Here is a 26,710-nt window from a genome sequence, read left to right as displayed (position 1 = left end):
CGCCTAAATCTTCCGAGAGTTTGATCATTTTAACTGAGTATTCAACACCTGTTTAGCACTGATTGTGCCGTGGTACTTATTGCCGCCTTACGTACAGTTTGCACAGGTTTGATTCCCAGTCAGTGTCACAATACCGAGCGACGGGCAGATAAAAAAAATAGATGGGTTGCATCACGGAGGTCATCCAGTGTACTGTCAAGCATATCGTGCAGGTGACTTGCTTTGGTGACCCCTTGATGAGATAGGATGAAGGTCAACAACATTCATGACCTGTTTAATGTTTTGTTGTAATGTTAAAATTTCACGGTAGAATAGCTTGATAAAGTCAACCAGCGACACAGAACCAAGTTTGCCTTTGTGTGGTGTTCTATTTATGCACCAACTTGTTACTCAACTCCATTTATCTGCCTTCATCCAGGCAGAGATCGGCCCAGCTGCCTTGAACCTCACTGACACGTCTACAGCAACAAGCAGCAGCCCCCCGATGACCACCAAGCCCCCCACTCCACCCACCGGCAACGCCCGCCCCGCGCCACCGGGCCCGGTGGCGGCAGGCTCCGGAGCCCGTCGACCGGGCTCACCTGCCTCAAAGACCTCAACCAAGGGGGCCCCCGGTCGCGGGAAGACTCCCTGGAGGGTGGAGGACCTGGAGGGTGAGCTGGAGAGGAAAATAAAAATGCTCGAGAAGGAGCGGCAGGCCATGAGGAAGGAGACACAGGGCCAATATGAGAAGATCAACCAGGGCTTGGACACCGCCAACCACCGCGTCAGTGAACTGGAGCACAGTGAGTCGGCGATACAAAATGGCAGCGGAATATACACTGAATAAAAATGTCAATTCATTTATTTCATTATATGATGTTAGTGCTCATTTTTAATGAGATGAACTAAAAAAAAAAAAGGACTTTTCCTCATTGTTCACATTTAGTGATTCATTCACCTCACAGATATGGCTTATAAGGAGATGCATTATTGGTGTGCAGTCTATTTTTGTTCTACGGCGAAATCAGGATACCCGCGGATCCAAAACAAATCCAAATTGAACCCATAAATCTAAAATCAGGGACTTAATTTACATGAAAAATTCTCAAGTCAGTCTTTCTAAAGTCTTAAAAAAACTTTTAAACGTAGTAATGAGGATTTTATGATTGTAAATTGTCTCAAAAGTCATTATTTAAAAAGCTAAAATTACCGAATGATTCGTGCTAATCATGTAATCCCAATAGCGGAACCATCAAGCAGTGATGCGCTAGTCAGGACTTTTAAGTGCAGATGCATTCCATTTATGTACTGTGGCAACGATGACAAGATGGGACATTGGGAACATTGGGAAGTTGGTCTTAAACTTAATTTCAAATGGTATTAAAAAGTCTAGACTTTGGCTTGCCTTCAGCTGTAGGGAACCTGAGAAAGGAGAGCCGAGGATGTAACTAGGTAGCTGCTGAGTGAATTTAATTAGAAACCCGAAAGCAGGTTTTTTTCTTCCGAGGGCCACATTCAGAAAAATCGAAGGATGCAAGGGCCAATTAAGTGATCAAGCAAAAAGTCAATCTTAGCGCCTTGGGCCCCTATAAAATGGGATGGCACGAATGATCTCACGTCGCAAAAAAAATATTTCTAAAAAAAATATATATATAAATATGAAAAAATATCTTAATTAGGTCTAGGTTTAGAAGCAGCGCAGAGGTTAACACGGTGCTTAGAGTCTCTCACAAACTTCAAGCTGAGATCCAGAACCTCAGAACTATGAAGCCGACATGCTAACCGGTCTAATACTCTCAAATTGTTCTTACAACCTCCACAAAAGTAACATGTACAAGCCAAGGAAATTGTACAAAACATTTGACCCGCAAAATTAGATAATTATATTTGATTATTTTTCATATCTGCTGAAATCGCATTTGAAAAGCCACATTGCCAGATTCTAGCTTAGCAAGCGTGAACAATGGTTGTGCCAAACCCGACGAGGATGGACCATCAGGAGAAAAAAAGCACAGTTGGCGACTCACACCCAAAAAACTCCAACCTAGTAAAAAACCAGCCGTTCATAAAAACTAGTTTCCGAATCTCCCCACTTCCAGGCACTTTTTTAAATTCTCACTTTCAGTCTTGAATCATCCATTTGTTGAGCAAGCTTCCTGTGGCGAAAGCAGTCAAGGGCATTTTTTTGTCATCTTATTCACAATGGTTGAGAGACAAGAACAAAAAAAAAAAAGTCTAGTTGAGTGTGGCTCTTTACGGAAAGTGCAAAATACCAAAAAAAAAGGAAAAAAACACACTTTTTGATGGCTCGCTGAGGAGTCATTTTCATCTCTGTTAAGTCGTAGCATGTCATCCTCCATCCGTCTCTTGCTGCTTTTAGATTCTCTCAGCTCTCTAAGAGGCCTTACTGTAGCCGAGAGGCTGATCATTAGTGGAGCTCTTGCTTGGAGAAACGACAACATCCTTGTGTAACCATTCACAAATGTCCCCATTTTCCACTCTTTGACCGTTTGTCTCTGCCGCTTTTTTATCTTGAAAGCCTTAACAGAGCCGTCCTTCCCCGACGGCTTCGTGCTGTCCTTCCCCATGCGCACCGACTACATGTACGGCCTGGTCCGGAAGGAGATAACCGAGATGTACGCCTTCACCGCCTGCGTGTGGTTGAAGGCTAAAGAAGGTGGGATCGGCACGCCCTTCTCCTACTCAGTGCCCGGACAGCCCAACGAGTTGGTCTTGCTGCAGGGCGTCCACAACCCTGTGGAGTTGCTCATCAATGATAAGGTACTAAGCCAGACCCTGATTCTGAACGGAAATGTAGACTTGCGCTGGCGCCTTCAACTACAAGTGACCCAACTTACGGGTATTTCAAGATATAAGACGTTTTTTTTTTTTTTGTAAGCAAAACTTCAAATCCAAATGCTGTATTGCCGCTGTAAATTTCATACAACTCATTTCACAAATTTTAAAATTTTTAATTTTGGCAAATATTGAACATTTCCCTTTACGTTTATGCCATGCCAATCTCAGTTTACTGTCAAACTAAACATGAAAGAAAGAGAATTACACAGTGTATATTTAAAACAACCAAACAATGTTGTCTTTGAGTTAAGAATAAAACGGGAGCATCTAATGGAAAATTGATACATGCTAACAGTTAGCATTGATACGGTTTACAACTCTTTAAGCAAAAAATATTTGAACACAAATGGTGGAAGACCAACTGTAGTAAAATAATACTGTATTCCAATACTCACAGGCATACATTCTTTATCCTCTATAAGACACTCCTGTAATATTACAAAACAGTCGCGGGGTCAAAAGAGGCTTGGCTGGCCCACGAATAGCAAAATTCGTAATTGATGCCCATTTGAAATGTATTGGGGGGAAAAAAATATTCCAACCCACAAATTGTTTCAAAAACTTTGGTAAACATTCAATGTGGGGAAAAGGGGAAGACAACAGAAAAGTCAATATTTTACAACCCTAACAATTTAACAGGAATGCTAATAGAAACAGCAACATTTATTTGAGGCATATTTTTCACCCAAATTTTGGGGGACTCCCAACATGAAGGGCCATAAAAAAGGGTTTGATTGTACCGCTGTATTTGGAACTTTCTCAACGCTAACGCATCCCCATCCTTGCTGTCAGGTGGCACAGTTGCCGCTGTCGCTCCCTCAGGACGAATGGCAGCACATCTGCGTCAGCTGGACCCTGAGGGACGGAGTGTGGAAGGCCTACCAGGGTGGCAAGATGAAGGGGCGGGGTGAAGGATTGGCCGCCTGGCACCCCATCAAACCTGGTGGGGTGCTCATCCTGGGCCAGGAGCAGGTAAGAAGATAAGGGCGGACAGATTGTTCGGAATGTTCAGTAGTATGTGTACAAGATAGAGGATGTAGCTGTTGGTAATGTGTGTTCTGTTCCAAAACATATCAGTTCTTAAGCATCAATAACCCACGTGAACATTGTGAATTGTGTGCATTTATACACTTGTAAATTGTCCTTTTCTCACTTGTTTCATTCAAGCCATCTGTACTCACACACTCTCTGTAGCTGCATACGTTCCTTGCACATTCTTCTTCTGTGTGGTTGTTATAAAGGACAGCTTGCAGGCGGGTAACTGTGAATGAAATAGATAATAGACAAAGATATCAGGGTTATTCATGGACACTCACGCCCACGTTTTCACAGGAGTTGAATGATAAGAGAAAATGATCAGCATCATTATTGGTCAAGGGGAGTCGTCATTGTAACAGTTGAGGACACACTAATGTTCGCTTATGTTCTCGTTACGTTGCAATCGAGTGCTCTTTCACTTTTCAACGCTGACACGTTCCACAATCCCCCACAATAGGTGACATTTCACCAAGTAGAGTTGGACTTTTTTAATTTATGCCTCCATTAAGCCATTATAAACCCCTAAAACACATACGTTTTCCACTCTTCTAAACAGTTGTTACACTTTTTAAAACGCAAACTGAAGAATCTATTCCGGTGCTGAACAATGGCCCCCAATTACCAGGCCGTGGACCGGTACCACTTTGGACCGGGTCGCGTCCTGCCGTACAGATGAGAAAAAATGTCAGTTAACGCCTGTCAAGATGCTAATCGTCTCTGTTGCATTTCACTAATATTAAACACACGTGCTAGCGGAATGAGTAACGATAGCACGTACGAAGCCCTCGCTTCACACAACGAGCCCAACATCCCTCGTTAGAATGAAAATGTTAAAATATAACATTTACAATTTTGCGAAAAAAAAAATAGCAATAACTGTGACATTGAATCGAAATCGCATTGTACTCCATAATCGTGATATGAATGTAATCGTCCCAACGCAGAGTAGTTCGTATGCTGAGAGAGGCAGAGCACGCTCCGCTTGCATTAATTTCCGAACGAGCCTATAATCAGAACCGCATGCTTCACCTGTTTACTTTTCTTGTACTGCCTGACGCAATGAGCTCCGGCACATCGTATTTTACGGCACTCTCAATAATCCAACAGCAAATTTTAACAATGTTTTGACTTTCCAAATGGTCTGAGTGAAGCTGCACGCTTGAAGGATATTTCCGAATACACCCATGATGAGAGCCAAATTCGGTGGTGACAAACTCTAATGTTCATGGTCTTGGTCTTTGTGCAAGAAATTTCCCCTCAAAAAATGTTATTGACTGGTCTGACTTTGCTCCGAAATTGCCCTGACGAATACATTTGAAATAGTTCAAATATTGATTACTCGCCCAGTCCTCATCCTGAAGAACTGAACCACATCTCTTTCCCCCAACCGAAGGACACCCTTGGTGGACGTTTCGATGCCTCCCAGGCACTGGTTGGTGAACTCTCCCAGTTCAACTTGTGGGACCGCGTGTTGAAGCCTGCCGAAGTCGCTGCCCTCGCGGAATGCAACTCCTCAGTACTCGGCAACATCGCCCCCTGGACCGATCTGGACGTGGATGTCTATGGCGGAGCCACCAAGGAGTCCTTAGATCCCTGCCATGCTGCTGAGAGATCCAACCCCTCCAGTGCCAAACAGTGAAGGGCGGGGGACTGCGAGAGGTCAATGTAGTCGAGGGGTAAAATGACTTCGAAATGTAAAGCATTTGTTCGGAAGCAAGAGAGCTGACAGGACGGCGCTAATCGGACGTTTAGAGCTCGTCTGTTTTTCATGTCGGTGTGTTCAGTGTTTAGTTCTAAAGTGAGCGTGAGGTTATCTTAAGTGGGGGAATCAAAACACAAGCTTGTAGATGGACTATCAGTGCTAATTCGGGTCAATCATCTCCGTGAGGCAAAAAAAAACCGTACCAGACTCATCGGGTCTTGGGGTTTTGATGCGGATTTAGCGACTGATGACGAAAACCCTTTGTGTCACCTCATGTCTTTGCTTGTGTTTAATGCTGAAACTGAGACGTGCGTTAACATTCTCAACGAGAAACGTAATGGCGTCCTGTTCAAGTGTACATTGTCCTGCATACTTGTAGATTTTATACAGTAAAGTTCCTCCCACCCTTTGCTACGACAGTGATCTTATACCGTAAACGTGTAATTATTGTGTGTTAATGTAGCCTTGCTAATGTTGCTCGCCCGCCCCCAACGCTCCACTGTAGCCTGACACAATCTGCAGACAGTCTCACAAGCAGGAAAACCAGCACTGTCGATCGATTCCGAAGTAAACACTTGATGTCAAACTGTGAGCTGCAGAACAATAAATTGTACCTTGGCTAAACCACATGTTTTTTGGCACGTGCATGGAATTTTGAGCAAACATTACATCAACAGCAGTTCAGCCTCTCAAAAGTCTTGTTAGTACCACTTAAAGAAATTTCAAGAGGCATCAAGTAATAAAAATGGTTTTGTGCTTCACACTCAATGACCAAATCCAGTGGGACCTTCAGACTTCGAAGCGCATTTAATCAATTTCCCGCAAGTAATAACGGCTTTAAATTGCTATGATTCAGTTGCATGACACATTTCTTTGTAACATTACTTTCCAGTAAAAAAGTCCAAAACAGCCAATGTATAGCTTACCCTCTTTTGGATGGATTATACCTGGTATAATTCATTTCAAATGTTGTATTTAGCATCAAGATTTTGTCTGCAACAAGACTGCCATTTTTTTGCTGTGATGGGACATTTTTGACCGTTGTCAATGGCAACTGTCAATAGGGTGACACAAGAAAGTCAGTTTTAGAAGAGGGGCATTTCATTCAAACTATACCAAAACTTTGCTTTATACTCTTTGTTACCTCAGTACGAAGGAGTATTAAGGCCACGCTGAAAAGGAAACCATAAGTAATATGAGAAAATCTTCATACTATTGCGAATCTGCATTCTAAATGCAAAAAAAAAAGAAAAAAAAAAAGGTGCCAACTAAAATCACAAGTCTTAATTTTATCCTCATGAGGGTCGCAGGCGTGCTGGAGCCTACCTCAGCCATCTTAGTCGGTGGGGAACACCAACTGGTTTCCACCAAATCATATTGAAAAAATGTTTTACAAGAATAAAGTTGTAATATGACAAAAAAAAATCACCAAAATATATCATGTCACCAAAAGAAAATGATAATAACGTGCGAACATTCGTGATATCACAATAAATAAACTGACTGAATAAAGTTGGATTTTTTAAAAGTCAGAATATTAGAAGATGTATTATTACAATTGTATAATGTAATTTTAAAAATTAAATTACAACATCTAATGATTATTAGTTTGCGGTCAAAAATTTACTCGAATAAAGTTGAAAAACTTTAAGTTGGAAAACAAATCAGAATTTGTTCTTGGAATGTTACAACATTAGCTCGGGTCAAATTCAAATCCGATTTGAAATTTTTTCTTGCAATATTCTGACTTTCTGACTTTGTTTTCCTTTTTAGTGTGGCCCTGTCACTTTTCCATAACATGACGCGCTTTTTCTTTGCAAGTGCCTATTTGAGACTCTAACAGTCTCAACAGTAGTCTGCCAGGATGGCCGAGTGGTCTAAGGCGCCGCGTTCAGGACCCAGTCTCCCCAGGAGGCCTGGGTTCGAATCTCAAATTTCTCCATTGTGGGACTAATAAAGGGAATATTATTATATTATTATTATTAAATACTTTCCTCTTTTGTCGTCTCTCTTGCTTTACGTCATTCGTATCCGTATCTCATGCACTTGTTATTGTGAACTAGGTGGATGAAACTTAATAAACTGCATTTTGACGGCATCGTCTGAGGTTCATTCTGTGCTGGTGTGTCACTGCAATGGGTCCGCTGAGGCATAGACGGGGTATGATTCACTCCTCTGCCCACGTGTGACATTTGTAGCGTGATCTGATATGTATTGTTACACTCTCCATGGCCTCGTTAGAATGTATTTTATATAACAGCAAACCTAGGGGGATGTCAAATTCTGGAGGTGATCTAGCCCATAAAAAAAAAAAAATGCTGTCCATTTTACTCCCATTTTAGCTGTTGTGTAATGGCTCTGACACATGGACAAATAGACACGAGCACAAACACAACCTCGGAGCTAATTATCACCATAAATACAGATGCACGAGGGAGGATGCAGATTCGTTAGTTTTTTTGTGTCAGAGGAGAGCAGTAACCCAAAGCTTATTGCATTAATTAAAGTCGTACAAAAGGTATTCTGCATTGCAAATTCTGTCAGATTTGTTTCTCCCGGATAAAACCGCTTAAAGCGCCTGGTAGAAAATACTGAGTGGGTCTTAATTGACACACACAAAAAAAAATTTGCATTTGCTGAAAACAAATTAGATCAGCGTTAGGAGGTTGTTGTCCCCCCCCCCACCCATAAAATGAGGCCTTTGAGAAATTTGGCTTTCCTGGAAGGTTTCAGGTTTTGCGTGATTTTTTATTTATTTATTTTTTGGGTGTGTTTTTCCAGAAATTGATTTCCGGGGCGTTCAATGTTGGTCATGAATGTTGCAAAGAGTATCAATTTCACTTCTGTTCAAGTCAAGGTTCTTCTAAGCACACTAAAAAAAAAAAAAAATGCAGGGTTGTCCGCTCGCTGGATAGCTGTGGATAGTGAGCAGATTGAGTTACTTCTCACCCAAGGTTGTCTGAATTATTTGGACCCAGCAGATTGGATAGAACATTGGATTGATCATGAGACTCGATCTGCATTGTTTTAGTGTTTTATTGTGTTTATTGTTTGTTTATTTATTACTTTGTTTTCATACTGTTTGTCCGAGTTTTACTTCACGTACAGCATTTTGGAAGCAGCTGTGGTTGTTTTTAAAGATGATGGGAAAGTGAATCCGCACTGTCCCCAAGTCAGGCGGGCAGAACCAATACATCATCAGCGACTATTTGACTGTGATTTTCCCAGGAATGGATTTCCAAATTGTAAGACCTTGAAGCAATTCAATGTTAGTCATGAAAGTCACAAGGAGTGTCAATTTAATTTCTGTTCACATGGCGGGGCAAGGCTCTTCTGAGCCCACCGATGAACTTGCAATAAATCACATCACCGACAGGCAGTTTGAAATGAGGCTGTGACATTCTGAGGCGCAACTCAGAAGCCTTCTTGTAATTTATTAGTCATGAAAATATTTTACAGACTACACCCTACGGCTCACTGAAAAAAATAGAGCCTCGCTCATTTTGAAGAAAGAAGAGATGCAACAACATTGGCTGCCATGACAACAGCCGATACATACTGGGAGTCATCTGCATTCCATTCATTCAAACTTCAACCAAGGACGCATCTGTTGTATACTTGCAAAGATTTGGCGAGAAAAATATCCAAAGATGCATTTTGTGCTGCTATCACGGAAATACGTCAGTCGCTGGAAGGGAGTTAACATGTACACCGACGTTCCAATTCACAAAGAGATTTGTTTGGATTCTTAGGAAGAAAGGTTTGGCATACATTCTTAAGAAGAACGTAATTTGCAAGTTCATTAGACTGTATCTGTGTTTTTCATATTGAGAAACGACCATGGTGTTGGTGGAATAAGGATTTAACCGAATATTTGATCAATCTCGCACAATCTCAGTGGGCGCTGAACCGAAAGGAACGTCACAAGAACTTTCCCGCATTGCTTCAGCTATTTGGGGAACATCACGTGACCAAACCTGAAAAAAGGATTACTGTACTAGCGCGCCTAACAACGACTTGATGACATTATACATTCCCCCCCAAAAAATGAAGCAAGCGCTGGTTCAGCTATTTTCCTTGCTCACATCATCTCGCATCTATCTGAATGTGTAAAGCCGCAACGGCTCTGTGAACACAGAAAACCCAAGATTGGAAAATAAAAACTTGAATGTCAAGCAGCCGTGCGAATCACTATTCTACCGTGCTTGACTCACGATTTTCGTCATTAACTCAATATCGCCTCATGAGTCACTGTGATTCCCAGCCCTATTATCGAGCAGTTGATCTGTCTTGAGTCTTGGAGTCATCCAGTCAGTAATTGTCACATGGGGTCTTCACTTCACCCCCTCTTCCATCATTCTACTAACAATCTGCATCCGCTACTGATGAATTATAAATGCTCACTAATTGGCTTTCCTGCAGGCGGACGCACTTTACAAAAACCTTTGTTTGACCTTTCCATCTTTGCGCTGCCTTCACAAACACACATATCGTATATAAAGACAAGATTTTCTACATCCTCATGTTACCTCATCGAGACTCGTCCCACTCGGGTTGTTCTATATAAGTCATCGATGAAATGTTAGATTTCTTCTGCCGTCGTGAAAATGTTTAAAAGAAGCTCACAGGAAGCCTGCAGGCATTTTCATTACGAGCCGACGTTCCTACCCCCCGTGGTTATTCAGTCCACATTCTTATCTACATAAAATTTCTATAGTCAACAGTTTTACAGCAGGATTGTGTCAGTCCTACCCATTAGAAAAATTCCACCACACATTTAGCATGCAGTTTTACTTATTCATTTGAATAAGCTTTTCTAAAAATACATCATAGAAGTTATTTACACATGAAGCCTACACTCAAAAGTTTGATCAAAATGTGCTTTTACATCAAGAAGTCTGATCATTGTAACCACAATTAATTATACTGCAAGATTGGCAGAGTAGTGGTTAGCACGTCTGCCTCATAGTCAAAGATTCTGGGTTTGACTTTTCTCCCGTGAGGAGTTCGCATGTTGATAAAGCATGATGGGTGTCATTGGAGCTGTACCCGACGGAATATCCTATTCGCAAGCTAATCAGACCTGTGCTTTCCCCAAATATTTATATCAAACAAACACATATTTAAAACAGTAATTATCAGTGAATAGTTCACATTTCTTTTGAATATGTAATTAATTGAGATTATGCATAGTCAGCATGGCTTGTTGACTCCTGTCATCAAACTGGGTCATTTTGATTTAAATAAAATGATGTCATCTGGTTCCGCATCATTATTTCATAAAAGACACTGATTATCTACTTGCTCACAGCGCACACAGTGAGAGAGGTTCATCTTGAGTTGACCTGTTGACAGCACCAGGTTGCATCATTTCAGCCGCAGACAGAGAGTTTAGACATGAGGAATATCATTACTATGCGATGTTTGCCTGCCTGTCCACGGATTCATAATCCACTCTAATCCACAGAGGAGGGAGTATTTGTTTTAGATTAAAATGAATCCACCAGCACAAACAAGACTGGGAAAAATCGGCAGCAATTTTGGGTCAGGAAGATCCACCTGGGGGACTCCGTCCAGATGTTTCCTGTTCAATATCGGTCACATTCAATAAGAGGGTCGCTTAGACACACACATTTTATTGTCTACATGCATCACACAACCATTCTGACCAAGAATTGTCTTGTGTTCATATCCAGATAAGCATTCACACTCATCAATCACACCTAGGGACAATTCAGAGCGTTCAATTAATCTAAAATGGATGTCTTTGGAGTGTGGGGGGAAACAGGAGTATGAAATCCCACGCAGGCTAGGGGAGAATATGCAAACTCCACGCAGGTAGGCCGGGGCTGGATTTGAACTCACAACCTCTGCATAGTGAGGCGGACGTGGTAACCAGTTGAGCATAGGTAACCATATATTTATCTTTGAGAGCACTGAAAATGCCGTTTTTGGTGATACAAATAAAGACAATTTTGACAGATAAAAAATAAAGTTGTTGTCTTTAGGCACAAAACACAAACTGAAGATGCAAGAAACTGCAGCCCACAAAAGTGTATGTTACCGGGCCTATACGTCCGATCGAGTATCCACCTGACGCAATTCATGCAATACAGTAAGCGATGGCTTCCGACAAGTATAACAATGTGTTCAATTCAGCATTCCCAGATTTCTCACTGAGTGGATTTGAAATTGAGATTAGTTCGTTTATTCCTCAATATTTATACTTTTTCTGACGCTTTTGTTTGGTGGTGTGCAGTGAAATCTATCAAATGTAAAACAGGTGTCTCACCTGATAAAAAAAATGACACCTACTCTAATAAAATATTGATTTAGAGGCGTGGATAGTAATTAAAATAATAAAAAAAAGATTCATAATGATTTCAATATCACTATATTATATTTATATACAATAAATAAAAAAATAGATCTATATAACAATCTAAACACATTGAAATGTATGAAGTTCAGAGTTGATTGACAAGTCCAAGAGCCAATGGAGACGCTTTGTGTCATTAGGAGGCGGTGCCTCCTCTCTCCGTGTGGTTCTTGTTTAAAATGTCTCCTTAACAACCGAACCTGGGACTCAAACTGTGGAACTTTTCCAGCAGTCCAGGCGCCTCCTGAGTAAGTAACCCAACATTTTTCTTACTCCCCGTTCACGAACGCCGACGACTCAACAGCGTTTGGTGAAAGAGAATTTGTTCAATGTTGTCTGTTCGCCATGGAGCTACAAGCTAAGCTAACTGGGTAGCTCGTAAACACAGCTTCTTAGGTTGCACTTTATCCGCCTGCTTGATGTTCACAAACTGGCCACAATGCCCCACAAGTGTCCTTTGGTTTTTAACATACAAACGTTCCATTTGTGTGGAAAATGGCATTTAATTCTGACCAGCGTATGCTTCGTTAGGTGGCTAGCTTGATAGGTTTCTTCTCATTGTATTGTAGCTAAGTGTTGCTAGGTACAAACAAATGATGAAGTGTACATTTTTTTAGGTCCTGTTGTTTTATTCACAGGAGTCGGAATGGCAGGAACCGGGGAGGGAAAGAAAGAAGACGCCGACTACAAGAGACTACACAGCTTCCCTCTCATCAGGGTAGGAGAGTGGTGATATCATCATTCATGATGCTCTGTGAAATGGATCTGGAGCCAGGTTAGAAGAGTGCGATGGAGGAAACAATAGTTTGGAGGATGACATTTACAATCCCTATAAATTGTGTTTCTGGTTTGTTAGTTAAAAGACACAGTGATACCTTGACTAGATGAGTGTTGTATAGATTTATAGACAGACAAGACCCTCTGTACTTTAGTTCAATTTTGAAAAAAGGGGAGTAATTTCCTGCTTTTGAAATCAGTCACATATATTTGATAGCTTAATTTAGCTAACCAATATTTACCACCAGATATTTGGAATGTTAATGTTTATCATCAACTAAGAAGTGTGAAGAATCATCTAAACACTTTCTGTAATTGATGAGAACATCAACACTTAATCTACTTTAGCTTTGCAACTGCTTTTATACTCACATCTTGGTGATGAAAAGCGTCACACAGGGTGTAAGTTTTGCTCCACATTGGCATTCGGTTGTATGCTAAAATTCTAGCTTCTCAAGGGAAGTTGCGCAAAGGCTGCTATTGCTTTTTTTTTATTCAATGCCTTGTGTTTTTGATACAAAAATGCTCATTTTAAACTAAACTTAAATTTGTTTGAAATTGCCCCACAGAAAATGTTTCAAGACAAGAAAATACTATTTGTTGCTAGAGTGAATTCCTACCTCATCAAGAATGATCCGGCCCATCTTTTTAGTTTGTGGACCCATGCGTTAAATCATCTATAGGTGTGAATTTCTTGCTGGGATATGGTCCACCTGCCCATGACCCTGAGATGGATGAACGGTATAGAAAATTGATGTCTCGGTAGAAAATGCTGTACTGTTTACCATCATGCAAACAGAAAAATGTAAATGATAATTCAGGTATCATTTGTCCTCAGCACACGGACATGCCCGAGGAAATGAGGGTGGAGACGATGGAGCTGTGTGTGACCGCCTGTGAAAAGTTTGCCACCAACAATGAGGTACATGAATACTGTTGGCGATTACATGGCAGCACTAAGTGTTTTTTTTGGTTTGCTTTTCTGCAGCGTTTCAAACAGTGGTTCCAATGTGAAAATGTTAGTTGTCGACATATAGCATCCCTCTGAGGTTAAATACAAAACATTCAATAGTCGGGTTTACGTGGAGACTTTTTTTTTTCTGATTGAAATCATTCCAAATTAAGATGTCTGGTCTCCTATTTACATAGGTGCTAGGGCTGGGCGATAAACCGAAAATTTACCATTACAGACATTTAATACAATGACCGACATCATTTTGCCCATGTCGGTAAATTCGGTGTTTGAAAAAAAAAAGAAAGAAAGAAGTGTTTTCTTTCTGCGGCTATGTTCATGCCCCTTTTAGAAGGCTACAGCGGCTGTAGTCACGTGACTCTACCCAGTTGAACAAAAAAAGAAAACAGACGACGCGTTCGTAGCTGGCGATTCAAATCAAGAAGCATGTGACACGGCTGAAGACGAAGTAACGTTAGTTGAAGTTGTTCCTGTTGCGCTTGTCCCAAAAAGAAATTCGACATCTGTCATTTGGAAATGTTCTGAGTTCCATAAAGACGATGTTTGAACAAAAGAACACGAACTGCAAAGTGCGTCGTAAGCACCCAAAACAACGCGTCCAACCGTTTCTTTTTCACCACCCACAAGACAACCATGCTGTACTGAAAGTTCAAAGGGAGAAGCAAGGTTCGACCAGTGACAACAGCCCATAACGGAGGCGACACCAAACGAGAGAACGTCTAAGAAGTGGACGCGATAGCCTAGCACATAGCTAATGATTTAGCTCCTCCAGTTACAGTGGAGCGCACGGGATTTAAACGCTTCATGAAAATAGCCAACAAGAGGTACGCGAATTTTTCGCAAACTGTATTTCCCAATATGGACATCATCGGGACGGGAGTTTAGACATGTCGAGGATTTTGCATCTACATCCGACTTGTGGTCGAGTTGCAACATGGATCCCTGTTTGAGCCTGACTGTGCATGACATAGACGACAAGTGGCGACTGCGCACCAGAGTACTCGAGACGGCACATTTTCCCGATGACGCACACTTGTTTATTTGCATTGACTTTTTTCCCATTTTATTTAGCATTTTATTTGCCGACCACACTAGCTCCTTTGCTCATGGCATTATTTACATTGTTTACAAGAGACCTTCACACAAATCTAGGCCTTTGCACATGGCATTACAGCACCTTGGCGCAATCTTTTGCGAGAGGTACTCCTGTTCTTTGTGACATTGTTCAGGTCATGCAAAGCAAGCTATTTGGAATGTTTATATAAATGATTTTTGTACTTTTATTTTTCATTGAAAGTAATGTGTACCAGTTGATCAATAAAAAACAGTTAATATGCATTTCCTGCATTTATTTTGATTTTGGTCCACGGGCGGAAATTTATCGCGCATTTATCATTACCGAGGTAAAATTGCTTAATTTATCGCAATATTAATTTGAGGTCATATCGCCCAGCCCTAATAGGTGCTGCCGATTACATGCTCTGTTTATCAGATCAGCCGTGTTACAGCCATGTGACACGCGGAGATCAATGTATCAATCACGTGATTGATCTAGATGAGACCATTCATCTATTTAGCACAGTATACACAGCCTGACTATTCCAATTGAACTGTTTATATGACGCTCGTTCGCGTTGGCAAAAGGAATATACCACCCCTACGAATCTGAATGAAATTCCTTTTGGATTCAGCCTTTTTATTCTGATTGAGATGTTTAAATGGAAAATTTTCATTCAGTTTGGTCATTTGGATCCTTTCTTATCGGAATAAATGGCTCCATGTAAACCCAGCTAATGATGTAGGTCAACCTCCAATATCACATTAAAAAAAATTAGTACTGAAAGCTTGGATCTATTGTACATCTCAATCGAGTGGGGGTGGGGTGGGGGTTCCTTTTGAGAGAGGAAGTAAAACTCAACAACTGAGATAATACTTCTTTGACATTGAGCCAGTGCCGCGCGACCACTTATATTTCTACATCCATCTATCCATACATTATCTGAGCTGCTTCCCCTCACGAGGGTCGCGGTGTGCTGGAGCCTATCCCAGCTATCTTCGAGCAATAGGCGGGGTACACACCCTGGACTGGTTTCCAGCCAATCGCAGGGCACTCAAAGACGAACAACCATCGTTGCTTACACTCACACCTAGGGGCAATTTTGATTGTTCAATTAACCTGCCATGCATATCGTTGGAATGCGGGAGGAAACCACAGCACAGAGAGAACCCATGCGGGCACGGGAAGAACATGCACACTCCACACCGGCAGGAATCGATCACTGCACCTCTGAACTGTGAGGCAGACGTGCTAACCAATTGTCGGATGTGCCGCCCTTTCGCTGTTACATAAACTAGTTTATAGTAAATGACCCCTGTACATGACTAAAATCTGGTCCGAATCCAAACTAGCATATTTTGCACTTGGTGAAAATCGTTATGATGTTGTTGTTTGTTTTGCCTTCTCGCCGCGGGTCTCCAGAGCGCCGCCAAGATGATCAAGGAGTCCATGGACAAGAAATTTGGCAGCTCGTGGCACGTGGTGATCGGCGAGGGCTTCGGCTTTGAAGTCACGCACGAGGTGAAAAACCTGCTCTACATGTTCTTCGGCGGGAGTCTGGCCGTGTGTGTGTGGAAGTGCTCCTAGCACGCACAGACACACAACTTTGATCTTTTTTTTGTCCCACTATCCGGTCACCGATTCCGTGAAAGAAATTTCACTAGCCGCCAGTTGGACTATGGCTGCAAAAAGTCACTGAGGTTGACGGCTGTTTGGACTTGGGGAGAAGAATTGTGACAACAACTTTCAGACACTTGAACTGCTTCCTGCCTTATCTCACGTTTGTCTTCTTTTCAAGGACTTTTCATGGTGTCACCACTCACTTTGACCAAATAACCTAGCCGGCCAGGGTCTCCTAACACCTTTGTCCTCTTTTCCTCTGCAGGGAGCGTCTGGGGTGCAGGTGTGTGTGTGTGTGTGTGTGTGCTGGACACACACACACGCGCACGCACTATTCCTTTTTTAAACCTACACCAAACATCAACTAAAATGTCCACATCTCTCCACTTTTTCTTACAATTTAGATGCACTTGTCTTTAAATACAATGTTTTTATATTTTTTAAAAGTGTACATAGTTGGATGCGACTTTGTCCAAGTGGCGTCTTCTTACAGATGACCTGATCTACCTTTTTTTTTCTTGCTGTAAAGGTTTTTATAATAGCTCGGCATGTTTTACCGCCTTTGTTCCGTATAAATGCAAAATGGAGGGGATGAAGTAGAGCGTGCCGCTTTTTGGTGTAGTATCTGGGTCATGACAGAGACAGAACTGATTGTGTGATGGCCGGGGCAGAGTTGTGAATTTTTGCCTTTCTGAGGTTGCATCAGAGCCATATCAAGAGAATTGATCGCCTCTGTCCAAGGGTATTGACAACAACAAGCCAGGATTGTGCTCATCACAACCTGTTGTCGCTGCCCGACAAGGATTTTGTACTTATCCTTAGATGCTGATGTCGGCAGTTTGATTGTGCTCACAGTAGTGGCAATAATCCCGCCATTTTCCCGGTCTTTGTCAAAGGTGAAGAAATTCTGTATCCGTTGTTGCTGCGATTTTAAAGAATTTCTGTGCAAGAGGCTTATGTACGTAAAAGAGATCAAATTGATATAATACACAGTGATGGATAATAAACTCTGAAATGTGAAACATCAGCCTGTGCTCTTTGAATTTGTTGTCAGGACACGATTGTCTTTTGAATGTTTTTGTTTGAGAGTAGCAGGGAAGTAACAGTCGCAACGGTCATTAGCGACTGCATCTAGCACACGTTGTTACTCTATTTGAAAAAGTTAAAAAGCAAGCGTACTTGTCACAGAGGAATACTGATCCGGCGGCTAACATAATTTACGATTCTTCAGACAGAATCTGTCTGTCTTCAGACAGATACAGAGGGAGAAACTCTAAAAGATCCCTCCTGAAGTAACTCAACAAAGAGGAACAAGACGAGTGTGTATGCTTTTAATCAGCAGCGAGAGAGAATACAAACAAAGTTGCTGTTCGTATATTCTCACAGTTGAGATTTGTGGCATCCTACCAAAGCGCCTGACAGTAGCAAAATCGGCAGCAACTATGTCAGTAGTCAATAGCGAAGAACTTCACTCTCAACCCAACGTGTACTTTTAAAGACAACCTCTAACCATCACATAATTACCGTCATATAATTTTTTTAAAAATCGCTTTGTGGAATTTTAAGTCAGAGACAAAAACTGAAAGTTTTTGCGTTGTATAGTGCTTTATAAATGGACCAAGGCACTACTCCAAGTAAGGTTTGTCACAGCTTCCTCAAATTTAGCAGTATGGTAGTTGCCAAAATACCTGTTTCTCTATTTTGTCAAAGAAATGCTGAACACATGTTTGTAAACATAACATACCAGTGCATATCAAACCCACCAACACCCTCAGACAAAGGCTGAATCACCCCAAGGACAAAATCCTGAAACGCAAACTCAGCAATGTTGTTTGTGTACTGCAGTGTGGAGTGCACTAGACATTCCTTCGAGGGCGACGACATCCCAATTCTGACCTCTCTGTTGACATCCGTTAAACTAGAATACAGTAGCTGTCTCTAAACAGGATGGGTAGCTCGAGGCATCACCCATTGGCTGCCAATTACGTTGTCGTGACCGCACGCGCTCCAAAGATTGCCTCATTTCACGAGAACAGGCTATGTTGCCACAAGGTGAGTGAACGACCGATTGGTTTGCAGGATGATCGTCCAACTACCCACCTTGTGGGGACACATTGGATGACTTAACACCTAGAAAATTAGAGCGGAAGAAGCCCTCCGAACTGAAGGTCTGCTACAAATCACTTGATACCAATGTAACATTTTCCAGGGCTAAAAAAAAAAAGTGTAAGACTGAATGACGGCTGACTTGTCAAAAGCAGTGCCATTGTAGCCCTTCTGTTGAAATGACGTGATGTGTTTAGAACATCCGAAAAGAAGCCTTGCTTTGTAGGGGTTTACTGAAAGGAAATGTTTTCCACAAGCTTGGATAAAATGACGTAATTGCCATGTGCATCATGCCAGTATAAGGGCACTGTGACCCACTCATGTTGACAGAAGGAGTAGAATGTACCCAAACACGCAATCAGGTCACTTTGTCCTCCCGCCACACAGAGAGGAGAATAGTGTGCACTCACTCGGGAATAGATCTCTGTAAACATGTTTGGATTGGGTTTATGTCAATGTGCAAAACAGACGCTTGTATTACGTTTAATAGAGATAAATTGTATGTGATGGGATTGATTACACGTGTACCTGAATGCAGAGAGAGTTCATCAATTTACAATGGCTAAAGTGTGTGTGAGTGTAAATAAACAGACTTTTTTTTTAATCCTGTTGAACCACAATTCAAAACCACTGTTTGATTTTCATTGGTTAATTATTGTACATGTTCGAAGTATTATTGCTTTTGTCAGGTTAAAATTCTTTGTGTGACCATTTTGTTTTTTTTCTTTCAAAGGGGGGTCAGCAACAATTTTGTGTATGTTCATGTGACTGGACAGAAAGATTTTCTCTAAAATAAATAAATAATACTGCGTCAATGCCCCCCCTCCCCCACCTTGTATCATGGGATTTACGCTAAAACAATACCGATGGTAAAGTCCTCTTAAATGTCCGCATCCACAAAACAACACCTGAAAAGTGATTATGAACTGGTCAAAAATAAATACACACTCGCAATACGCTGGACTTATAACACACACTTACATGGTCAATTTTAACTCTCTGATGACTCCAGTGGGTCCTGTAAACAGAGCCCACCCCTCCTAACCTGCTGACAATTTGGTGCATCTCATTAATTATTCATACCAGCCCCCTCTTTAAATATCTCCTCCCACCGCCTTTATCGCGATGCTGTTAAATATTCATACGTGGAGTCACACTCTGGGCTCACTGAAAGGATTCATCTTGCTCAGAAGCTTACAGCTTGGGACATGTTGGCACGAGTGGATGGTGTTAAATGTCATGCACACATTCCTCGCATGCACACTTTGTAGTATCAACAGGAGGTTCATGAAAATTATGATAATGCCTATTTTAAAATCACCGGAAAGTCTCAGTTGACTGCTTGGAAGTTTGTGAAAATCCTCAAGGGTTTTAAGTTAATAGTGCAAGTTGCCGTGATTGGGGATGTTTTAATCATTATGTGAAAATTACAAAGAAAATTCTACATTATTAGGTAATGGATAGATAAGGTTGTTTTTTTTAAACACTTGGTTTGGTTAATCTTAAATCTAAACTGAGGAGTGAGGTACTGTAGCTTAGCTAAGACAGCAAAGGTCAGGTAAATGTGAGCCATTTCATTTTTTTTCAAAGATAAAATGACAAAGCTTTGGTGAATCTGCTCAATCAATGAGTAGTAAGAATACTTAACTAAAAAAAACAGCATTGACCTGAAATGGACTTTAAATTTAATAGTGATACTGATTTGACCTCTAAACTTTTGAATGCACGTCCAACTGTTTCAGTATTTTTTTGCACAAGAATTTCAAAATTCACACAAATGGCTGGACCAATTAATTTCCTGTTTCAGGTGGACTTAGTATTTAAACAGTCCTCTTGCTGTTCACATTTTAACATCATGTCACCAAGATGAGACTTAACAATTGATCAACTGTACCTCGCCATTGCAGTGATTCAAACAAGATGTTCAGAGTGTCATCAACAGGTTGCAACACTCAGACAGAGACGGAGGGAAGAATCATAAAAAGACGCCGAAGTGGAAACATGTTGGCCAACAAATGATACCTGAGCCACCATTTTCATCTGGATTTTGGGCTTGGTATTGTCTTGCCACATACTGTGTCCTCATTCCATGTTTCTCTCGAGTTTGAAAGCTGAGCGCTGTATCTTAGCAACCTCCTCGGCACCTGAAAAAGAAGGTTGCAGCAGCTTCTGAGTGTTTGCACGAACGTGCGTGGGGCGGGTGAAAAGACACAGGTGGAACAAAGAAAAAGCGGAGCAATAGTCTCAAAAGTCACCTCAGGATAGAAAGCAATTGCACCAGAAACGAGCGTCAGGCCAGAGCAGATATTACATTTTCATCTGAATGTGACTTTTGTAGTGGAGATATGGAAAACATAATTTAATATTAATATCAGTGTGTCTGTGAAAACATTTTTTGTCTGCGGCTTCCATTTTGACCATTAAAAGCTGCGTTTCAGAGAGAAATTAAAAGAGCGCAGTGAATTTTGGGGGATGTGAGTGAAAAGAGATAAAAGCTACTCTGCGGATTTTGATGTGCGCATCAAGGCTTTAACCAACTTGTTTACAATACACCAGCATGGGACATAAGACATTAAAAAAAAAAACCAAAAATAAAAATAAAAGAAGCAACGGGGCATGTGAAGAGAAAAACAAATCATTAACGCAGGGGAGACGCATGAAGCCGACAGCTCCCTGCTACGATTCCGTAGACAAGGAAATGAGAACTCGTCTTTCCCTGTGTAAAATGTGACATCCAAAGCATAAAAGACAGGAATAAATGAACTGGAGTTTGACGGTAGCTCATCGGGATCTTCAAATAAAATACGTGCTTTAATTGGAAACCACACTGAGAACCTTGCGGCTCATCAAATATGAATGTCCACACAGTTTACCAAGATTCTACTGTATTTAAAGAAAGAGCAAATCTCAAAGGGTTCAAGTGCAAATAAGAGATTCAAATATTATGATCTGACTTTAAACTTGTGCCGATTAAGTTCGTCAACAAGTCACAAAAAGTTCATCATTGGGCGTTATTAGTTAGCTGCTAGGCAATTTCCTGCTAACAGATCAGAGTCACATGCAGCACAGTTACGTTTCTGAGGGATTAACGTCCCATTCGAAAAAAGGTCATGATAGAGAGAATAAATATGCTCCTTTCCCTTGCGCCACCTCTTGAGAGTTTGGCGGAAATTTTGCATTGAGTATTTTACATGATAGTGTTAATCTGCGAGACTTAGTTGAGAAGCCCCAAACCATGTGCCTACTGCTGTGCCTGAGGGAAATCCATCCACTGATGCCCGGCACTCTGCAAAACTAAAATACATCAGTAAAAGAAAGCTCTAATCTGACATAAGAGTAGAGCTGAGTGAATCTCTGCCAATTCTGACAGTTCAAATTTATATATCGAGTGAGATCACTGTAACCTGGCCGCGTGTCCAATCTGGCCCAATACAAACAAATGGGGTAAAGACTAACCTGTCGCTGATACTGAACATTCCTTTTCAACTGCAGCAGTGTGGCAGAAAGCAGTAAGTTGCCTTTTTCTCAATGGATGTTTAAATACTCTTTGATTGAAGTGAACGGAGTGCTAACTCAGATAGGCCCTTTCCTTCATTTTCCTCCTATTCTCAGGAGGATGATGTGGCGAATGCGTCGTCGCTCCAGGACAATTTGTCTGTCCTTGGCACTCGTCTCCATTTTCCTGCACCTCCTTCTGGTGTTCGTGTCACTTTCCTTGTACCACCAACCCTGTGACCCCCCGCAACTCACCAGGACACCTTTCCCCAAACACTTGGCAAACATAAGCGACGGCTTCAAGGACATCACAGTTATGGCCGAATCGACGGACCGACGACATGGTGAAAAGGGTCATGATGGAGCGCCTCCGGACAGATTACAAATTGGAAGGATTGCACCGGTCATTGTGGAGCCTCTTGAGTCCAGTCTGGCGAAGCTCCAGGCGCTGTTTAACCATCCTCTTTACCATGCGCCCATGTCGGCCATTCAAAAAGACGATTTATTGTTGAAGGTCATACCAAAGATGAGGTCTGAGAGGAGTTCCCAGATGTGGTCAGTAGGTAGAATCTGGATTTACACTGACTTCAGGTCCAAGTGCACCATTTCCAAATTAACACTTACATCCGATTTTTCTCGTGACACATTTTCACTATAACTCAGCAAACAATTGCGGACACCCACGCAACATGTTAAAAACTCCAAATATTAAACGTTCAATTTAATTTGTTGGCACATATCTGAATGATATCATATTAAGAGCCCTGATTCCGATTTGACAAAATCATATTTCCCGTGTTTTTTTTTTCTCTTAATCCTATAATCCCGTGTCACGTAATACCAAAAAAATCGGAATCTTGTCATTTAAACCATGCTGTGTAAATCCAGACGGAGTAATAGCACAATGACAGCATTTGCAAAAATGGTTTGACTACCATTGCAATTTCCAAAACAGAACCAAACATCAAAGATCCAGAAGATCTCAAAATGTATACACGCTCAAACATCGAATTTGATAGGCGGCACTCCAATGACGATGACCGTGTCTACAGGGTGAGTACGAGCCAGGAAGGTTACGACAATGCCCACTGGAACAGCAGCAGCGACAGCCATCCCCCCTGGCTGCGCTTTCACCTGGCCATCTCACGCTGGCAGCTCTACCCGCACCCGGACCCCAACATGGAGTCGGTGATCCAACAGCTTGCCAGTCACCGCATCGTTAGCGCAGGTATGACGCAATGCCCTACTTGTGGCCACTCCATGTTGCGACCGGTAAAGGTGAGGTGGTTTCAAGTGAAGGGGCTGAAAGTTCATCTGAAGGTTACTAAAAGAAAAAAAGATGAAATGAGATGCCAGAGCCAAAGCTGGAGGTCAAAGGGCGGGTGTCCTTGGAGGACAAAGACAGATTGGAAGGAAGGGTTTTGAAGAGTAGCTGACACTCGCAGTTTGGGAGTGGCACTTTCAAATGCAGATTCCACGCTTGTTTGATGCGGTAAGCATCATTAAGCTTCAAGGAGACTTGAGAATCTTGGAGGAGCAGATGAGGATGGTACGGAGCTTTGCATTCTTTAGGGTCACACTTTCACTTGTTTTGCACAATTACAGAGGAAACTGAATTGATGGGTTGGTCTGACAATAATAATTACAGACAATAACAAGGAAACAAGTTGACCATCATTTCGGAATTAAAATAAAACATGGAAGGAGCACCTTCAAATGTCTTTGAAATGACCCATACCAAAAACCTATTCTACTGCCCATACTGCTAATCTCACGAATAATGTTAAATCTGCTTCGTGTAAGAGAAGTTTTACCCTGAGTAACGCCATCTGTAATTTTGCTGAGTCAACTTGCAGAACTTTTCAGAATTTTTCCCCCCCAAGCTTATTGGGGGATAATTTTACTGAACGGGTTGAGGACTTATGTTGAGAAATAATAAGTTATATTGTTTTACTCTAATTTTAATACATTACAAGACCGGATTTAATTGGAACATTCCCCAATCTTTTACAATTTTCTAAATCCTTTGTCCATTGTGCTCAAGTTGCAATTTCCGTTCCAACCACACTCAACATTTTGACATACTGTCATTTCTGGGGACTCTAGTCACATTGCTAATAACACTCTCATTTTTCTTTTTTCAGTGCAGAAAACCGGGGGAACACAGCTGAAGCTGGTGATGTCCTTTCCCAACTATGGGCAGGCCATGCTCAAGCCTATGAAGTGAGTTGATAATGGCAACGCGTCTCGCACATCCTTACTAACTTGTCAATAGAAAATCGATTCCAATCAAGTACTGCTACAGTGGAGCCAGTCAGATCGATCACGAGCCATTCTGGAACTCTGGTCGACATAGGATATAATAAGAAAGGATCTGTGATCACTTCCCTCTTAGGTTGTTCTTCACAGTCACCTGTGATTGACACTAAGCAGTAGCAAGTGGGCGAATGCACGGTGTCTCCATTCTGTGCTTGCAGGCAGGACAGAGATGATGAAACCAACTTCAACCTCTACTATTTCTCTGACTTTGAGCGACACAATGCAGAAATCGGAGCCTTTCACCTAGACAGGTATCAAGTCACCCGCATGTACAGAAGGGTACACAAAATAATTTTTAACATCCCCCAATATATATATATATACATATATATATATATATATATATATATATATATATAGAGAGAGAGAGAGAGAGAGAGAGAGAGAAAGAGATAGAGAAAGAGAAAGAGAGAGAGAGAGTGAGAGAGAGAGAAAGAGAGAGAGAGTCAAAATCAGGCCTTGCCCACTTTAATCGCAAGTGGCGAAAAATGCTGAAATTTGGCTCGATTATTGGTATCTGTTTCCCGCTATAAAAAAAAATATGTGTGCAAGTGCGTAGCTGAGCTTACATGTTACATAAAACCCCAATGTGATTTCATCATGTGTGTCTGCCCTTCTCTGGTGTACTCATTCTGTCTCTTCGCATCCTTTGTACTTCTTCACGCTGCAGGATTTTGGGGTATCGCAGGGTACCACCAGTGGTTGGGAGGCAGGTGGATGTGGTCAAAGAGATTAAAGACATCACAACTGATCGCAAGCTGGCCCAGACATTTTTTAACTCCCCCGGTAGTCCTTGTATTAGATTTTCAATTTAACACTTCATGTTGTGATTGGATAGTCCTGCATGCATCTCCATCTTACTTCTCATTCCCCTCCACTCTCCCTGCTCTTGTGGTTCCCCCTAGTGGGCAATGTGTGCTTCTACGGGCGGTGCTCCTACTACTGCTCCACAGAACACGCAGTGTGCGGCCGACCTATGAACCTGGAGGCCTCCTTGGCCCTCATGCTGCCTGATATCTCCTTGGCCTCCCGGAGGAGCTGGCGATCGCCGTGGAGACGCTCCTACAGCCGCAGCAAGCTGGCGAAGTGAGTGGATGGCTTGATTGTGATAAATGGGCTGTCAGGTCACTGCAAGTGAAGTGTATTTCAGATGGGAGACAGAACCAGACTACTGCACAACCATCAAGAAGACGGCGCCCTATGACAAAGGCACAAGGCTGGTGGACTTCATTGACATGGTCGTGCTGGATTTCCTGATGAGTAGGTTCATTTTTTTCATTAATAAACATACAATTTTATCATCACATGTTGTGGAGACCACATATACCAAACAATGGGGACAACAAAAAATGCTGAGTGGAGGAGTTTGAAATAGCAACGTATACTGAGCTAAAATCTAAACAACTGTTTTGTTTTCGCTCCCATTTTTATTAAGAAGATTTCTCTCAAATAGTTTCAATAAATCCGTCTAATGCAGTAAAACTGCATAATTTAGAGTAGCCTTTTCTTCCCGGCAGTCTAAGGCAAACCTGCCCAATAAGCATGCTTTCTAAACAGCGTTGTGATATCCTGCCCGGCATGGCTCAGTTCTAGAATGATTGTCTCTCAAATCAGAGGTTAGGTTTTCCAACCCGGGCCGGTGTGATCATGTCAAAGTCCCTGAGCAGGAAACTGAGCCCCCAGTTGCTCCTGCTTCTTCATCATCAGTAGGGAGATGAGTAAACAGAGTCATGCTTTTTGAGTGCCAAAGGTCGAGAAGCTGTGCAAGTGATAGCACATTTACCACTCTTGGGGGAGGGATTACCTCGGCAAAGGAGAAGTGCTCAGTAGAAAAGCTTTATGAACTTCAACTCTAAGAGAAACGGTTCTTTTGTGTACATTAAAAAAAGTATTGAATTTCTTAGTTCAGCTCATGAAAAACATACCTTAAAAAATAATATTTAGTCAAATCTTTTTTCTCAACACAAAAAAACCGTCCTTCAAATAGAGGTGTGTAGACTTTATTTGTATGCTCACAAGGCACACAAATTGTCAAAGGATGGCATAAAACAAACTGATGTCTGTAGTCATACATTTTCGTTGTTTACGACCATGCATTTCACATCGTGAAAATTGACCGTCTTTAATCGGGGAACATATATTCAAGGCTATTTGCCACAAAATCAGGAAAAACTACAGACAAAGCCACATTGTTAAATCATACTGGTGAAATTAGATTTACGACATTGTCCAACTTTACCACGTAAATGAAGATGAGCAATTACCACTTTTCATCAACAGTAGAATAACAGAATGACTTACTTTGATTTATTGTCTCCTTGATGTTCGACCTGGTGTCTTATGTCCTCTTTTTTTGTGGGAATAAGTAGAAATTCAAGTGGAAAAAGTTCAATGGCAAAGATC

At 41.6% G+C, this 26,710-nt stretch overlaps 3 protein-coding genes and 1 long non-coding RNA gene across 6 annotated transcripts in view; 3 read left to right on the top strand and 1 right to left on the bottom strand.

Annotated features, from left to right (window-relative positions):
- Window positions 1-6,210, top strand: part of nptxrb (neuronal pentraxin receptor b) — a 9,229-nt gene extending 3,019 nt beyond the window's left edge. The window contains exons 2-5 of the mRNA XM_088301996.1: window positions 419-785; window positions 2,522-2,763; window positions 3,634-3,813; window positions 5,273-6,210. Coding sequence (XP_088158122.1) covers window positions 419-785; window positions 2,522-2,763; window positions 3,634-3,813; window positions 5,273-5,518 — 1,035 coding nt within the window. The 3' untranslated portion in view covers window positions 5,519-6,210. The remainder of the gene's footprint in view (window positions 1-418; window positions 786-2,521; window positions 2,764-3,633; window positions 3,814-5,272) is intronic.
- Window positions 4,005-26,710, bottom strand: LOC148332094 (uncharacterized). The gene is made up of 3 exons (XR_015844600.1): window positions 26,609-26,710; window positions 20,516-20,637; window positions 4,005-4,102 (listed from the first exon to the last, which is right to left on the bottom strand). It is a non-coding gene; the product is annotated as an uncharacterized LOC148332094 (long non-coding RNA).
- Window positions 12,060-17,414, top strand: LOC148332095 (dynein axonemal light chain 4). 2 transcript variants are annotated; one of them, XM_088303724.1, is made up of 5 exons: window positions 12,060-12,208; window positions 12,599-12,678; window positions 13,576-13,659; window positions 16,190-16,288; window positions 16,653-17,414. In XM_088303724.1, the coding sequence occupies exons 2-5, from the start codon at window positions 12,607-12,609 to the stop codon at window positions 16,731-16,733; spliced, it is 336 nt and encodes a 111-aa protein (XP_088159850.1). In that variant the 5' UTR covers window positions 12,060-12,208; window positions 12,599-12,606; the 3' UTR covers window positions 16,734-17,414. The 2 variants fall into 2 exon arrangements, with proteins under 2 accessions (XP_088159850.1, XP_088159851.1); XM_088303725.1 differs by having other exon boundaries at window positions 16,190-17,414.
- The window catches only part of fam20cl (family with sequence similarity 20 member C, like), a 38,904-nt gene continuing 34,125 nt past the window's right edge, over window positions 21,932-26,710 (top strand). Inside the window, exons 1-8 of one of the 2 annotated variants that reach the window (XM_088301997.1) lie at window positions 21,932-22,002; window positions 22,106-22,543; window positions 23,041-23,216; window positions 24,133-24,211; window positions 24,466-24,558; window positions 24,978-25,093; window positions 25,213-25,393; window positions 25,458-25,567. In XM_088301997.1, coding sequence (XP_088158123.1) covers window positions 22,110-22,543; window positions 23,041-23,216; window positions 24,133-24,211; window positions 24,466-24,558; window positions 24,978-25,093; window positions 25,213-25,393; window positions 25,458-25,567 — 1,189 coding nt within the window. In that variant the 5' untranslated portion in view covers window positions 21,932-22,002; window positions 22,106-22,109. Of the gene's footprint in view, window positions 22,003-22,074; window positions 22,544-23,040; window positions 23,217-24,132; window positions 24,212-24,465; window positions 24,559-24,977; window positions 25,094-25,212; window positions 25,394-25,457; window positions 25,568-26,710 lie in introns of both variants that reach the window. The other variant, XM_088301998.1, reaches the window with a different exon arrangement.

The sequence above is a fragment of the Idiotropiscis lumnitzeri genome, chromosome 8 (assembly GCF_059441095.1).
Source record: "Idiotropiscis lumnitzeri isolate Australia: NSW breed Sydney's pygmy pipehorse chromosome 8, RoL_Ilum_1.0, whole genome shotgun sequence".
Lineage (NCBI taxonomy): Eukaryota > Metazoa > Chordata > Actinopteri > Syngnathiformes > Syngnathidae > Idiotropiscis > Idiotropiscis lumnitzeri.
The sequence above is the reverse complement of the archived record's forward strand: the minus strand, read 5'-3'. Positions and strand labels throughout refer to the sequence as shown.

Coding starts and splice junctions, on each gene's coding strand:
- LOC148332095 (XM_088303724.1), top strand. CDS start 12,607: ATGGCAGGAACCGGGGAGGGAAAGAAAGAAGACGCCGACTACAAGAGA. Junction 12,679..13,575: donor ACAGCTTCCCTCTCATCAGG/GTAGGAGAGTGG, acceptor ATTTGTCCTCAG/CACACGGACATGCCCGAGGA. Junction 13,660..16,189: donor AGTTTGCCACCAACAATGAG/GTACATGAATAC, acceptor GCGGGTCTCCAG/AGCGCCGCCAAGATGATCAA.